The sequence below is a fragment of the Centroberyx gerrardi genome, chromosome 20 (assembly GCF_048128805.1).
Source record: "Centroberyx gerrardi isolate f3 chromosome 20, fCenGer3.hap1.cur.20231027, whole genome shotgun sequence".
NCBI lineage: Eukaryota > Metazoa > Chordata > Actinopteri > Beryciformes > Berycidae > Centroberyx > Centroberyx gerrardi.
The window spans coordinates 16090337-16104850 of record NC_136016.1 but is presented as its reverse complement, the minus strand read 5'-3'; the positions used below and the strand labels follow the sequence as shown (position 1 = coordinate 16104850).

The 14514-nt window shown below is 41.8% G+C and overlaps 1 protein-coding gene across 4 annotated transcripts; it reads left to right on the top strand.

The window, feature by feature from the left end:
* Nucleotides 1-3274: 3274 nt before the first annotated feature.
* On the top strand, nucleotides 3275-13522 carry rundc3ab (RUN domain containing 3Ab). 4 transcript variants are annotated; one of them, XM_078290799.1, is made up of 11 exons: nucleotides 3275-3381; nucleotides 7387-7502; nucleotides 8098-8225; nucleotides 9177-9262; nucleotides 9380-9469; nucleotides 10085-10165; nucleotides 10745-10910; nucleotides 11002-11159; nucleotides 11379-11498; nucleotides 12091-12191; nucleotides 12308-13522. In XM_078290799.1, exons 1-11 carry the CDS (start codon nucleotides 3275-3277, stop codon nucleotides 12448-12450), a joined length of 1296 nt encoding a protein of 431 aa, XP_078146925.1. In that variant the 3' UTR covers nucleotides 12451-13522. The 4 variants fall into 4 exon arrangements, with proteins under 4 accessions (XP_078146925.1, XP_078146926.1, XP_078146927.1 ...); XM_078290800.1 differs by having other exon boundaries at nucleotides 12091-12199; nucleotides 12313-13522; XM_078290801.1 differs by having other exon boundaries at nucleotides 7387-7503; nucleotides 8081-8225; nucleotides 12091-12199; nucleotides 12313-13522.
* Nucleotides 13523-14514: the final 992 nt, after the last annotated feature.

The following is a 14514-nucleotide window of genomic DNA, read 5'->3' as shown; positions in this document are numbered from 1 at the left end:
AAATATTGACTTCCACATTTCAGCCTCACATTTCCCTAAGATGCTGGTTGGGAAAATGATACTTCAGTGTTTCTCCTCCCAAGCTATCAGCCCAAATGTGATTATTTTCACCTTAACAGTTAGCAGGCTATCAGTACTGTCTAGACAGCGTGTCTAGACAGTTACGGACGCTCTCTGCACCTTTGTTGTTGTCCGCTGTTGTCTGCACAGCACTGTTTACCATGTATCTGTCTGACAGGACCCAGAGGGGTGACGTACAGACCTTTTGCCCCCGTCGGGCCAAACCCCGCGCCCTTTCTCCCCGCAACCTCTGCCCCAAACGCCCTCGCAACAGCATCCGGAATTTCACACGATCTCTTCAGCACCTGAGCTGTCTGCAGGCCTCGAGTCTGAGTGACAAACCTGACTCACAGGCCGCCGGTCTCTTCTCCCATCCGCAACATGAACACTGACACCAAACTCTTCATTTTACACTGTGCCTGTAAACATTTTAGGACTATTTCGGTGTCCAGGGGTTAGATAAAATGACATTTTCTGCCAAGGTTACTGTGTTTATACTGTTTGTATAGTGTATGATAATTAATTATGAACATAATTTAATGTATGTTTTCATGCCTGTAATGAAAATTGCCCTGCGAGTTTAAATAAAGTGAACTGAATTTAATTTAATTTAATTTAATTGAACTGAGAGGCTACTTGGCTACAGTCCATGCACACCATAAAATAACACAATGCTATTGGGCCATACAGTAGAACATATTCAGGAATAGTTGTTAGCTAAATGAATAATAATTTAAAAAAAAACATTTTTCCTTCTTTCTAATTTATAAAATTCATAACTGATTCCCCAGTGCTATAGTGCATTTACATTTTAGGCAGTTTGCACATGCTTCTATCCAGAGCAACTGACACCAAGTGCAATGGATGTATGAGCTTAATTTTATGTGTCACCAGCATTATAAGCAGCCAATGACAAAACAACAGTGCCCAGGCAATATAATAATGATGATAGAAAAGACAAGAAGATTCATGTAAGGCTATCATCACCTTCAAGCTACAGAAATATGAGCCAAGCACTTTTCTGAGCAAGATGTGATGCCAGCAGAGAGGGAAAGTAGGTGACATCCAGTGATATTGACCCTGATCATGAAACATTTCATTAGAGTTATAACTGCTGGTAATGCCCTCTCTTTCTCTGTACTTGTTTACACCCTGAACACCTACCTCCTAACTGTCTAGCCTATGCAGTGTAATGTATATTACCACTGAAAATACCAGCATGATGTAAATATCTAAAAAAAAAAAGTGTCCCTTATGGTGAAGTAGGAATTGACACTGTGGCTGATAATAGTTGAACATTTACCAACAAGTGAAATCGAGGAACTATTTGGCCCCAAGAATGGAGCAATGAAGAACCATGTGAACTTTATTTCTTGGAGTGAAGTGATTAGAGGCTTCTATATGGTGTGAAACTAGATGCTGCTCTGCCCCCTGCTGCAAAAATCAAAACAATGCAACTAAACGTGATGTCCTGCAGGCTCTGCACTGATGTTCCCACATTACTGTAACAGTCAATTGAAAGGGAATTAATTTCAGTCAACAGTGGCGTGTGTGGGGTTTTTAAATTTCAGACCATAAACTCATAGCTGAGGGGAGAGGTGGAGAATATGAAGAGCAGAGCAGATATAAAAAAAAATTGATATATGATATATGATTTGATATAAATAAACAAATAAGACTCATAAGAGAGAAAATGGAGATGCATGCAGACCCTTGAAACATGCAGTCAACATTACAAATGAAAAATGATTAATAGCCTGCGATGAAATGCACAATAATTTTGGAATACCATCTTTGAGTAAATTGATTTTCTTTTTTAGTTTGTCTCGGGGACATGCTAAACACAAAACACAGTTGTGTGACACTGAATTAGATGCAGCATTGTTGTCCCCACAATGCACACACTGTATCTGTTTAATTCTGAATCTCATTTTAGACTATAGGGGCTGTCGCTCAAAATTTCACAGCTCTGATGGTATCCGAGCAGCAGGAATATGAAGACCACCACACACTGACTGCAGCTGATATAGATATGCATGAGTGATTGCTCCCTGACCAGGAAAAAAGCACAACCCTCCCCCAGCTCATGGTGGCAAACAGCTGTCAGCTCATTGGAGAGGAGAGGTTTGGGTCTGTGTGGCTGCCATGTGTCGCCAAGAGCAGAGAGGCAGCTCAGTTGCTTCACGATTCATAACATACAGTATCTCTTACAGCTACATGGCAGCAGGAGGAGGAGGAGGATGAAAAGGATCATGATCGGAAATTACAAAAGAAGGAAATGAGCAAGCATGATGATGATGATGATTGTAATGTTTATGTTGGTGATGATATCACCACCCTTATAGTAACCCTATGAAATATTTTTAGAAGGATACTATACAAATATCACAGCAAAATATCAAGCTATGTCATATATGCCTGTCAATATAATCTATCATTAGCCAAGAAATTATACAACAGGAAATCCTATATAGCAATACCATAAGAGATAAAAAAAAATTTAAAAAACAACAACAACAACATACCATTAAGTACAATAAGGTCACTATAAAGTCACATTTTAGTACCACAGATACTTGAAGTCACTATATAGGCTAGATATTATATGAATACTATAGTGATACCATGGGATATAAAAAATACCATAAAGTATGATAAGGACATACAGTATATAAACTCACTATTGAGAACCACAGTCACACTTTAAGTCCCTATAGTGATATTTTTTGCGTTTGGGCATGCTATCATGCAGGAAATTGCTTCTGAGAAACGGTGATGTATATTACTGTAGCCTGCTGTGGTGATTCGTCATGCTCAGCCTGCGTGATGATGTGTGTTGAGATCATGATGAAGTCAAAAAGGAGGCGGGGAGAGAGAGAGAGAGAGAGAGAGAGAGAGAGAGAGAGAGAGAGAGAGAGAGGAGGAAAGCGGAACAGCAAAGGGAGGAGGAGGAGGAGACAGAGGCAAATCAGTACAGTGGAGGAAAAAAAAAAAAATAACAGAGCAGCCTACTGTATGTCCTATAGTGCCGCCTGTGTCCCAAGGTGTAACCCCAACAATAAGAAGATAATCTGAAGCTGGAGGAAGAAGTCTGTGTAGCTCTGATGCAGGCAGCGGCGGCGGCATCTCTCCTATAGCATCCAGAAGTGAATGAGGAAGGTCGGCGGACAGGGAGGGGTCCTTTGAATCCAGGACCGTCACAGAGTCCTCCTGGATGGAGTCGGGCTGTTTGCAGGCAGCGATGGCCATGGGAGATGTCTCGAAAAAAGCCTCCGCTCGGAACGTGGCTGTGGAGCGCAAAAACCTCATCACGGTTTGCAGGTATAGGCGTCAGTTTCATTCCCGAAGAGTGATTACATGTAGGTGAATGCAGTCTGATTTCAGAAGGGGCGGAAATTTGGAGAAATGTTGCACCCGTTGTGCCTATTATAAGTGGTAATGTTACAAGTCACTGCTTATGTTTTGGTTTTGGCTGTTTTATGACAACAATATGACACGGTCCTGGTGTTTCTTTTTCTATTGTGGCCATACTGGGATCCGCGCTGACGTCATCCTTATAATAAGTCCTTTTAATGAACTCTATCAGGACAGCGGGCCTGTAAGGACACGAAGCCTGTGTGTTCACTATACCGACCCTTCACAGCAAATAGGACCGAGGTTTTTTTTTTTTTTTTCCCCACAATCTCGCTCATCATCAAGATAAGACATGGGCCTCTCTGTTGTGAGTTGAGCGGTGTCATCTTGAACCGTGCGATTTATTTTCTCCCTGATGATGGCGTGGTTGCTATGACGACAACCTTCCGGGGGCAAGGACTAGCTGGCACCCCGGAGAGTCAGGACGGAGAGGGAGGCTCAGTCTATACATCAAGGCGTGATTGGACTGTGTGGGATTGTAGCTTTGTTTTCTGGAAACTGTCTATGGGAGTGCTTTGCCCTTATATGCACTTTGACAGAGCTTAAACACATGCAGACATGCATAGCACACACACACACATACACACACACACACACACACACACACACACACACACACACAGCCTACATACATGCATAAAAACACTCAAGATGCACACTTAGGCCTATACAAAGACAGGCATACACTAACTCAGACACACACACACACACAATTCTACTTAGGAAGGGATTCATGGACGTTGAAGTTCTTGTGACAGCAAGTATCCGCCTTTCTGAAGTGTCCTTGAGCAAGACATTGAATCCCCACTTACTCCAGGGCTGCTGCTCTGTAGCTGACTCTGACCTTTGACCTCCCTGTGGAAAGTATCACATTACGTAATTAATCAACCCATACCCTAATCCTAACCATAGTAGATACTTCACTCTTAACTTAGCCTACCAAACTCTAATTCTAAGCATAACTCCAAGTTAGGTCATGGGGACTGGCAGAAAAGCTGTCACAAGTTACTTTTTGATGCTTGGAAAGAGAGTAACACCTGGTACCCACACATACGCACAAACACACACACTCTCATTCACACATACAAAAGCAATGGGCAGGTGAACAAGGTCACACCTCTGCTGAGCCACTGACAAGCCTGTCTGTGTCATGTCACGGCCCCGCTGTCTGCTCGTCCGGTGAAAACACAGGGGATTGTGCTCTATTCGCTTTGGAGGATAGTCAGCCAATTATTGTCCTGTATCTGGCCAGAGTCAGACTGGCTGAAGGAGACATTGTTGCCCTCGGAACAATGGAGAGTGAAATCACTTGCCTCTCCGGCTTTGTGACCAAACTAGTGTTAGGATAAGCATTGTCTTATGGACACGCGCGCAAACTGACAGTGTGTGTGTCTGTGTGTGTGTGGGGGGCGTAAAAGTGCTCAGATGCATGTGAACAGCAACATCTAGTACTGACAGCTTATGTTTGGCCTCAAAAACTGTGATTCAAGCTACAAAACCCAACATGACACTATGAAAATTTGGATCTGAAAAGATTTCTCCCCATATTATCCACAAAATCATCCACATATCAGACAGTGTACATGCCTGTTCTTTGCCATCATCACTAGGTCATGTCCAATCACGTCCAATAGGGGTCAGTTGGTCCATATGGCCACTTTCGCCCCACAGTATCTCTCTGCGTCACTGGACAAAATGGATTTGGCAGGTGTTCTCGCAGCAAATGGACCTCCTGAATTATTTACGTAGCCTCCAAGAAAATATTTAGGAGTAGTGACCTCAGGGGAATGATAATGTTGCCTGGACTGAAGCTACCAATTTTAGTTACCACAGCACAAGGGTCTATGTGGTCTGTGGGTTTAAAATTTAAATCCACAGACCACATAGACCCTTGTGGACCCTAAGATTTAAACTTTAAATCTTATGGCAGCCTGTCACCTCATGTCACCTCAGCTGATATTGAACCCTTAATTATGCAGGTATATTGTTACACTAGCAATTGCTATGTAGAATCTGTATTAGTTTTTCATAAGGTACTTTTTCTGATGAATCTTTAACAGCTAATTTCCCGAAAGTCTTTCATTAGAGAGTCAGTGGCAAAAGTATAGGGCTCATAACATAAGTTCATTACATAACTGGCATAAGTTGCAGTATGGACACCATCCCACAGTACTTTGTGTCAGTGGGCAGGACCAGGATGACTGACTCAGACGTCCCACCACGAATCCTCAGTTACATAAGGTCTCTTCAGCAGTGTTGTGCCACTAAACTAGCATTCCCATTGAAGTCCAGAGGAACACTGCTGAAGTGACACTATATAGCTTGAGGCATTGCAGTGGGAAGACAATGGTTTTTGGCTGATACACGACCACAGCGCCTGAACATTTACCCAATCATAGAGTCATCCATTTGTACTAAACTGTACCAAAGTATCCCAGGACCGAGTCCATCCTCCAGTCTCAGTGGGATGGATTGTTATGCTAAAAGCTGCATTTTGTCCTCTACAGGAAGATAGACTTTTGAGAATATGATTTTAGAGAATATGATCTTACTGATGGCTAACCAATGCGATTCAGCTGTTGAATACAAAGGATAAGGAGACAGATATTAACATTGTAGAATTTTAATTTTCTTGAAGTTCCTTTGCCACAATGCTTGCCTTCACCTGAAATTGGGGGAGGGTGGCTCAGTGGTTAGTACTTTTGCGTCACAACAAGTAAGTCCCTAGTTCAATTGCAGGCCTGTTCTGTTTGGGTTTGTTTGTGTGGGTCCTCCCACAGTCCAAAGACATGCAAGTCAAGTGGATAGGTATGAATGGGTGTGTGAGCGTGTCTGTCTGTGTTCACCCTGTGATGGACTGGCGACCTGTCCAGGGTGTTTCCCTGCTTTCCAATGCTGGGATAGGCTCCAGCCCCCTGTGACCCTGAATAGGAATAAGGGGTACAAGACAATTAATGAATCTAGTATCTTGTCAATGGCTCACTGTCCGTGCTTCTGTCTCACCTTCATCTTTGGATCAGAAATGTATTTAATTTGTAATAGAAACGAGTAGAAACCCATTTTATAGAACTAGGCCAAATACTTCCCCCACTGACAGTAGCTCAGCCTTAAACTGTTTGTGCTGTGGCTACTTGACTGAAGTTGCTTCTATGTATGTCAAAATGTACTTTGTAGACCACAGTGAACTGCAGCATGAGCAGGCATGCTGACTAAATCTATTACATCAGACCAGAGTCATAAATTCAAGCTGTGCAGCAAAGCTGGACTGAGTTGTTGGAGCTTCCTGAAAGCTCTCCATAAATGACTTCCTCTCAGTAAAAGGATGATGTCAGGCACAAGTGTGGAGAGATGGAAGAAACAGCAAATGGAAGCATCACTGACAGGATAATCTGGGTGTGGACCAAAGGCCTACACCCACAAAGAACCAAATGGGATAAACAGATATTTCAAAACTTGGGTTATGATACACTTGGCTTGCTCCATTTTATAGCTTTCATTTATTTCTCACTTTCTTTTCACTAAAAGTCTTGAAGTTGGTTGCAGTCTTGTTGGCTTAGTAAACACTATGTTGTTTCCAGTTTAAATTCTTATATGGATTTATGTTTGGTGAGAATCCAGCTGTCATTATATATCGAGATGTATTGACATAACAGCCTCTAAAAAATGGAAATGCAGTTTGCTCTGTGGTATCTGCTCTTCCTATAGTGACATGAAACAAACAGCGCTAATAGGTGCAGAAAGATTCGACTCATGATCAATTTATTCCCTTATACTTCATTATCTGCAATTAAACTCTCTCTCTCTCTCTCTCTCTCTCTCTCTCTCTCCCTCTCTCTCTCTCTCTCTCTCTCTCTCTCTCTCTCTCACACACACACACACACACACACACACACACACATCCTCCCTCCATAGGTTTTCAGTGAAGACACTGTTAGAGAAGTACACAGCTGAGCCTATTGATGATTCGTCTGAGGAGTTCATCAATTTCGCAGCCATCCTTGAACACATCCTCAGCCACCGCTTTAAAGGTAATGAAACTACTTTGAAACTACGAGGAGTTTGTCTGGGATAGACTGCATATAAAATAAACTATCTTCTAACTATTTGAAACAGATGATCATCAAAAGAGTCATTGACAATAAAGCTTAATACAACATCACCATTACTGACAATAACACAAAACATGTTCTTGAAGGCCAACTGACATCAAAGCATGAAATAATATTCAAAATATTAAAATGTTGTTGCCATTAACAATGGATGTTTACAAAATCCTTCATATTACTTCATATTACCAATCAAAAACTGGTAAAACACATGTGGCAATATAAGTGTATAATATTCATCCATCTCTCATAAATATAACATTAAATGACATTTAAATTCAAACAATCAGCTGTCACAGTGAATGTACATAAAAAGTCAAACCACTGTCATAACTTTGTTGCATTAATATTTGTAGTGACTTTAAACAAACGATCCAATGAGGGGTTGCTAACGGTGCTGTAGCTGTTCCAGACACTCCCCCCAGAGTTCGTTAGAAATACACATCCTGTAACCCACTGAATGCAACATATACTGTATAATGGCTCCAACAGTATTCATATTGCATTCCCTCTCTAGGCTCCGGCAGCTGGTTCGATGGCCAGCGCAGCTACTGGGACTTCATCCGCCTGGCATGCGGTAAAGTCCCAAACAGCTGCATCAGCAGCATCGAGAGCATGGAGAACATCAGCACCTCGCGGGCCAAGGCAAGTCCTGCATAATCATACTAATGCTAATGATGCTAATGATGATAATAATGATAATGACAGCAACAATATTAATGATAATTAATGGAACAAATCAAATAAATCAACTAACCATCAGCTGTAATAAAAGGAAGAATTGCACTGCTGACTCCACTGATGCTCAAAGCTCATTTGTCTCAATTAGTGGGGATGGGACACTCTTCTCTGCTGCAGCCCCACTTTGTGATTTAGACTGATGAGACGGGTGTATTTTTGCATGGAAATATTATCTAGTGCAGCTTGAAAGCTTACATAGCAAAATTCAGAAACCAAATTGGACTCCTAACAAACAAATTAACAATACTACCGCAGCACAATGAGTGCAAAAACTAGTTATGCTGTTTTTTAAATGAATTTTCAGCCCTGTCTTAAAAGAATATATATAATATACAGAGTTTACATATCACATTTTTGTACATACAGTAAACTACGCAGAAACCCATGCAGCATTAATATGCCCTAGCTGTGAGCAGGGCACTATGTGGGTTTCATCTACATATGAAATGTTGTTTAAATGTTAAATGTTAAACAGCATTTCAATGGTGCCTTGCTTCCATAATTTGACATGAGCGGGACATAATGCACGGGGCTGTTCAAAAGTGTCCTACAGTTAAAAATGTTTTGTGCATAATCTTAAGCTGTCACAAATTTTGAATTCTTCAAAATGGATAAATTCTAGCCAGCAGGACACAACCATGGTGTCTTAGAAAGGAAAAAGGAAAGAGTGTTTTCGGGGGTGAACACCTAAAAATATACCGGCGTACCAAGATGCCACCGGTGTCACTTTGAATTGATGTCATGTAGATGATGGGAAGGGTGGAGGATTATATATGACATGGTGAAGGAGACATTTTTTATTTCATTCTGACTTTGGATTATTTCATCTCTCTTAACTGTGGGTGACAACTTCAGGGCCGTGCCTGGGTGAGAGTCGCCCTGATGGAGAAGAGGCTGTCTGAATACATAGCCACCGCCCTGAGGGACAGCAGAACCACCAGGTTAGATGGACCAGCACACATTACTATGGCACAACCATTCAGTGACACTAATATGACCCAATCCTGACCGTACCAGAGCCATGTTGTTACCTGGCTGTTCCTCTCTCTGTGCTTTAGGAGGTTCTATGGAGAAGGAGCCATCATGCTAAGAGAGGAAGCCACAGTCCTAACCGGGATGCTCATAGGTCTCGGAGCCATAGACTTTAGGTGAGGGGTGAAATGTAACCTTTTTACAGTGAATAAATCAAATCTCATTTATTTGAATATCACTTTTCTGTTGTAAATACATGACTAAGCCAGGGTCTACTCCAGTTATTTCAATAGAAGAGATGAACTATTTTCTAGAGGGTAATGCTTATGGCAAGGTGTGGCACTCGCCATACCTTAGCTAGAGAGTCTGAATTTGATCTTGTAGTCTTGATCTTGTAGTTTTTATTGTAATGTCGAGGAAAGATCAAGATAAACAATGCCAGAAATCTATTTGGAAGCCATATCTAAAAATAAAAAACACATCTATGCAAGATAGTTTCTTGATCTTTGTCTAATAATCACATTAACCAATAGCTTGCCAGTCATCAGTCATTGCTTCACTTGTCCCCAGAAAATCAATATAAGCAGGTTTGGAAATTTGGGTAACAAATGATAGTAGGTGTATAGGCTTTGCCATACTTTTGGGTTTAGTGAATTGATGCCCCTGATTCTCCTAAACAGAAAACATTATGGAGAGGTTTACATGGCTTTTAAATGTCAACCCGATCATTATCATTTCCGATGGGTCTCTATAGCTGGTTGTCATATTTCACTGTGGTTTCTCTTCCACAGTTTCTGTCTGAAAGGAGAGGCCTTGGATGGTAAATCTACTGCCGTGATCGACTACACACCGTACTTGAAATTCACACAGAGGTATAGTCACTGACAACAGATTCCCTGTACCTAACTTCAAGTGTTGGGCTAATACCAAGTGCCAATTTGATCCATTACTTTTACTGAACAATACATACTTAAAATAGACTTATTTTTGACATGTTACGTAGTTCTTGGTGTCAGATTTTAATTAAGATTGACAGTGTATTTACTTTACAAAACAATCTATCAGAAAAAGCAAGCCTTTACACTCACCATAATGGTTTATTGTCATGCCACACAAGACAAGGGGACAAGACAGCATTTCTGTCGGGCTGTTGGTCGAGACCAAACACCTTGCCCTGCTCTAAATGGGAATGAAAGTTGGTGTTTGCACATCTCCCAATAAATCACATTTAGGTGCACTGCAGTATTACAGATGAACATAAACCATCTTCAGTTTTCATCGCCCATTTTACTGCATTGCATGGGTGTGGCTGGACTCTGTTGCTATCTTCAAGATGTTATTAATATTTAAAAAGATCTGACTCAAAATCCAGTTTGGAATTGCCCATTTGATTTTATTGGCTTTAGATACGATTTTTTTTTTTAAATTCTAACTGCCTGCTTCCATTGTAGCTATGACTACCTGAGTGATGATGAAGACAGACAGAGTGTTGACAGCAGCACCAGTGACGACAGCGTGCCTGAGCATCCGTACGTCCCCCTGGTCACCGATGAGGAGAGCTGGAGCACAAAGTGTCGCAAGATGGAGCAGAGGTTCAAGATTGTCTACGCTCAGAAGGTGCACATCACAGATTGATGATACATAATGGCGTAAGAGTATCCGAGGGCGGGTATTTCCTTTAACCCAGTGTGTTGACGTGCGTTGCCAGGGTTACCTGGAGGAGCTTGTGCGTCTGCGTGAGTCCCAGCTAAAGAACACGGAGACAGAGAACAAGAGGCTAAAGGCCAGGCTGGAGGAGCTGCAGAGCCAGAGCCAGCAGGAGAAGAGGGAGCTGGAGGCCATCGTCCTGGAGCTGCAGGAGCAACTGTGAGTCCGATAGACAGGCATTCATACACCCACATGGATGAAGGGCTTAAAGATGGCCAACTCTTGGTTTCACATCATTACCTATTCTTTTGATTCTATTGATTAAATGGAAGGTTTTTGGGCTTGGCTGTGCTGGAGGCCCAGTTTTGATTAGACCTGTCAGTAATACCATCAAAGAAATCGAAATGCAGCCTCATATTGTATCCTTACGTTCTTCAGGACAAGCTTGATTCCATGTGACTCCAACCACCTGGCCAAAAACCTTTCAATCCCTCTGGTCAATCAATGGCCCACGCTCCAGCCCTACAACAACAAAGAGGACGTCAAGCTGTTCCGCAGGTTTGAACTTGCTTTTTGAGCTTACATGCAACAGAATGAATGTAACTCTTGTTTTGTGTTATGGTATAAACAGGTGACTTTCTTATTCATTGCAATAATTGAGAAAAGCCACACAACTAGATTCCATAACATATTGAGAAAAACCACACTACTTTTTCTGTTTATTTCTGTTCATCCCTCCTTTATTATTTTAAAATTTCAAAAGACAACTAAACATCACATACAGGGCAATAGACAGTATACAGTACACATTCTGTATATTATGTTCCACTTCAGCACCCGATACACCTTCATCACTCCCAGCACACACACACACACACACCAAGAAAATGAAAAAAAAATACACTATGTATGTGCACAACACCTGCACATACATACATACCTACATACATGTTCCATACATAATAATCACACATATATACATATACATACCAGCATTTATACACATATACGTGACTCTTTTGTTTGGTCTAGTTTTTCAAAAATAATATATGCAAATCCATTATTGCTTGTTTGATTGTTTCCCTTCCAAACAAAAAAAAGAAAAGAGTTGTCAGTTGTCAGTAGTTGTAATCCCTTTGTTGACCTGCAGGAGGAGCTTCCCCAGCACAGAGCTGCTGTCAGTAGAGGTCAGCCTGGATTCGGACTCCCAGCAGATTGAGGGGAAGCAGAATGGAGGGGCCTGGTGCACAGGTGACCTTGTCAAACAATCACACACTGTCCCACATTGTGTTCTTACAGAATATGTGAGCCAACACACACACACACATACACACATTAATTGATCCTTCTGTATCCCTCCCGTCCAGATAAGGACTACACCCCTTCCATGATGGGCCTGTGTGGATCCTTGGCTTCCCTTCCGAGCTGCAAGTCTCTGGCCAGCCTCAAGTCCAGCGAGTGCCTGGTCAACATCAGCACAGAGAACAGCCCTGCCCTCTCTCCCAGCTAGGGGGCGCCAAAGAGCCACTGCCAACCACTAAACAGACACTGAGACAATTCAGCGAGAAAACAAAAACAAAAACAGACTGCTTTCGGTAGGAGGATAAACGCTCTCTTTCGTGGAAACTATTATATGAGTCCCTTTACACTTTAGCTCCGAGCCCAGCACTCTCTCCACTTACAAAACACCGTTCTGCATAGACTTTGTGAAAGACTAGCCTCCCTGTCTGGGACTGTCCAGCAAAGATACAGGAATAGCTGCTGTACTGCCCGACGGCCTCCTTCAGTTTCACTGTCTTTCAATGTCTTGACATGATTAAACCTCTTGGACTGCAAACAAGCTGAAGTTCGACCTCTCTTACTTCATGATGCTCGATCCTGTGTGATTACAGTCACGTATCTGTACCTGTCCCATTCATGGAAACTCACTATAGGGTTGTTCTGTATGTACGTGTCTGTCCATTTGTCTGTGTCTTATCAGTCTGTCAGTGGTATCTCTTTGTGTCCGCTGTATACTACTGGCAGTGCAGGACGGATGAGTATAACCTCCTAGTAAACAGAAACAATGTTTTGCCATATTATATCACATAATTATAAGAGGACTGGTTAAAAGAGATGCAAAAGAGATGTTCGTAATGCATCGAGTCAAAGATTTGACCAGAGGGTTTTATGATGAAGATTATTGAAGATTAAACAGCTTTATGATATTAGGATGAGTGAAAGTTTAGGCCTTATTCAATCATAGTTTAGATCCAGATTTCTAGGATGTGGCATAAAAGTCCAAGGTTTGCAGAGCCACTGTAATGCGAACATACAAAAAAACGTACAACTCTAATTGCATACAAATGCAAAAGTGCATTGTGACTATGCAGAATGAATGTTTTCAATGGCTTGTTCTTCAAACCTGGCTTGACTGAATAGTTTGTGCAAGAGAGAAATAGTGAATGTGCAACGTGTGTGTGTCATTGGATATTGGGTCTTCTTCATTTGTCTGTGATATGTTCTTTTTATACTATCATTTATTTCATTACATACTTACCAGTTTCATTTATCTTCATGTAAATTGCAATCTCATGCAGTGTTGGGAGTTGGGATAGATTGTGTTATTTAAAACTGCAATAAAACTGCCTTTTTTGAAACATTAGAATGCTTGCACGTCTTGGCTATGTGTTGCATTTGCTGTGTCATGCACATATTGTTATCTTTACGGCTTTTATAAATTGCCTGCATTCTCTCATCCAATGATATGCTTTTTCTGCAAGTCATGTAGGCTAGAAACTGTTTGAAAACTAACTTGGTTGCCCTCAAAGGATTAAATAATGGACATACATGCAAGTGAATGCATTTACTGTAGGTTCATGAAACCCAACACATGATCTTTGACCCCCATGACAAGCTTGCCCTTTGTCTTCATCACTTTGCCTTTTGTGGCTTAACTTTGTGAACCATCACATCGTCTCTCGCCACACAGTGCAAAGCCTATGTGGGGTCAGAGGTCAGGATCATTCGTTCATTAACACCGACAAACACACAGAGCTAGACAAACAGCAGCTGAAGGCTGTTTGGTGGACGATGGAAATGAGACACATTCCAGATCGACATACTGTCCAATTAGCTCCCTGGCTGTAAATGAATGGACACCGATGGGTCGTGAAAAGTTGTGTTTAGTTATCCGGCTTTTGTCTTTGTGTTGTTTTGTGCCAGTGACATCAATTGTTGGGGGTATTTTGCACTAGATAGATGAGCAAGCTGGACACACGGTTCAGTGCATTATCCTTTAGTGAAAATGCACATTCACTCATTTCGGCGTGCCCAACACGTGTGTATGTGTGTGTGTTATCTAAGTGTAGGCCGAGGTCCCGTGTAAGTGCTCTTTTATGGACAGTTTGGTTTAGTGCCTCCACTGGGTGAGGGGGACGTTGGGACCCTTAGTGCTGTTCTTGGATCTAGGCTAGGCTGCAGGCTAGAAGTTAATTCTAGCCTGCAGCGTTATCTCTCCCCACTTCTCCTGTCCCACCATTGGCACTCCCTTTTACACAGCGTCAGGACATTTATCTCCCACAATACACACTCG

What these genes read in the sequence shown, in the direction of transcription:
- rundc3ab (XM_078290801.1), top strand. Translation starts at nt 3,275, where the DNA reads ATGGAGTCGGGCTGTTTGCAGGCAGCGATGGCCATGGGAGATGTCTCG. An exon ending in GACGTCAAGCTGTTCCGCAG is followed by an intron (nt 11,499 to 12,090) that starts GTTTGAACTTGC and finishes GTTGACCTGCAG; the next exon opens with GAGGAGCTTCCCCAGCACAG. An exon ending in CCTGGTGCACAGGTGACCTT is followed by an intron (nt 12,200 to 12,312) that starts GTCAAACAATCA and finishes CGTCCAGATAAG; the next exon opens with GACTACACCCCTTCCATGAT.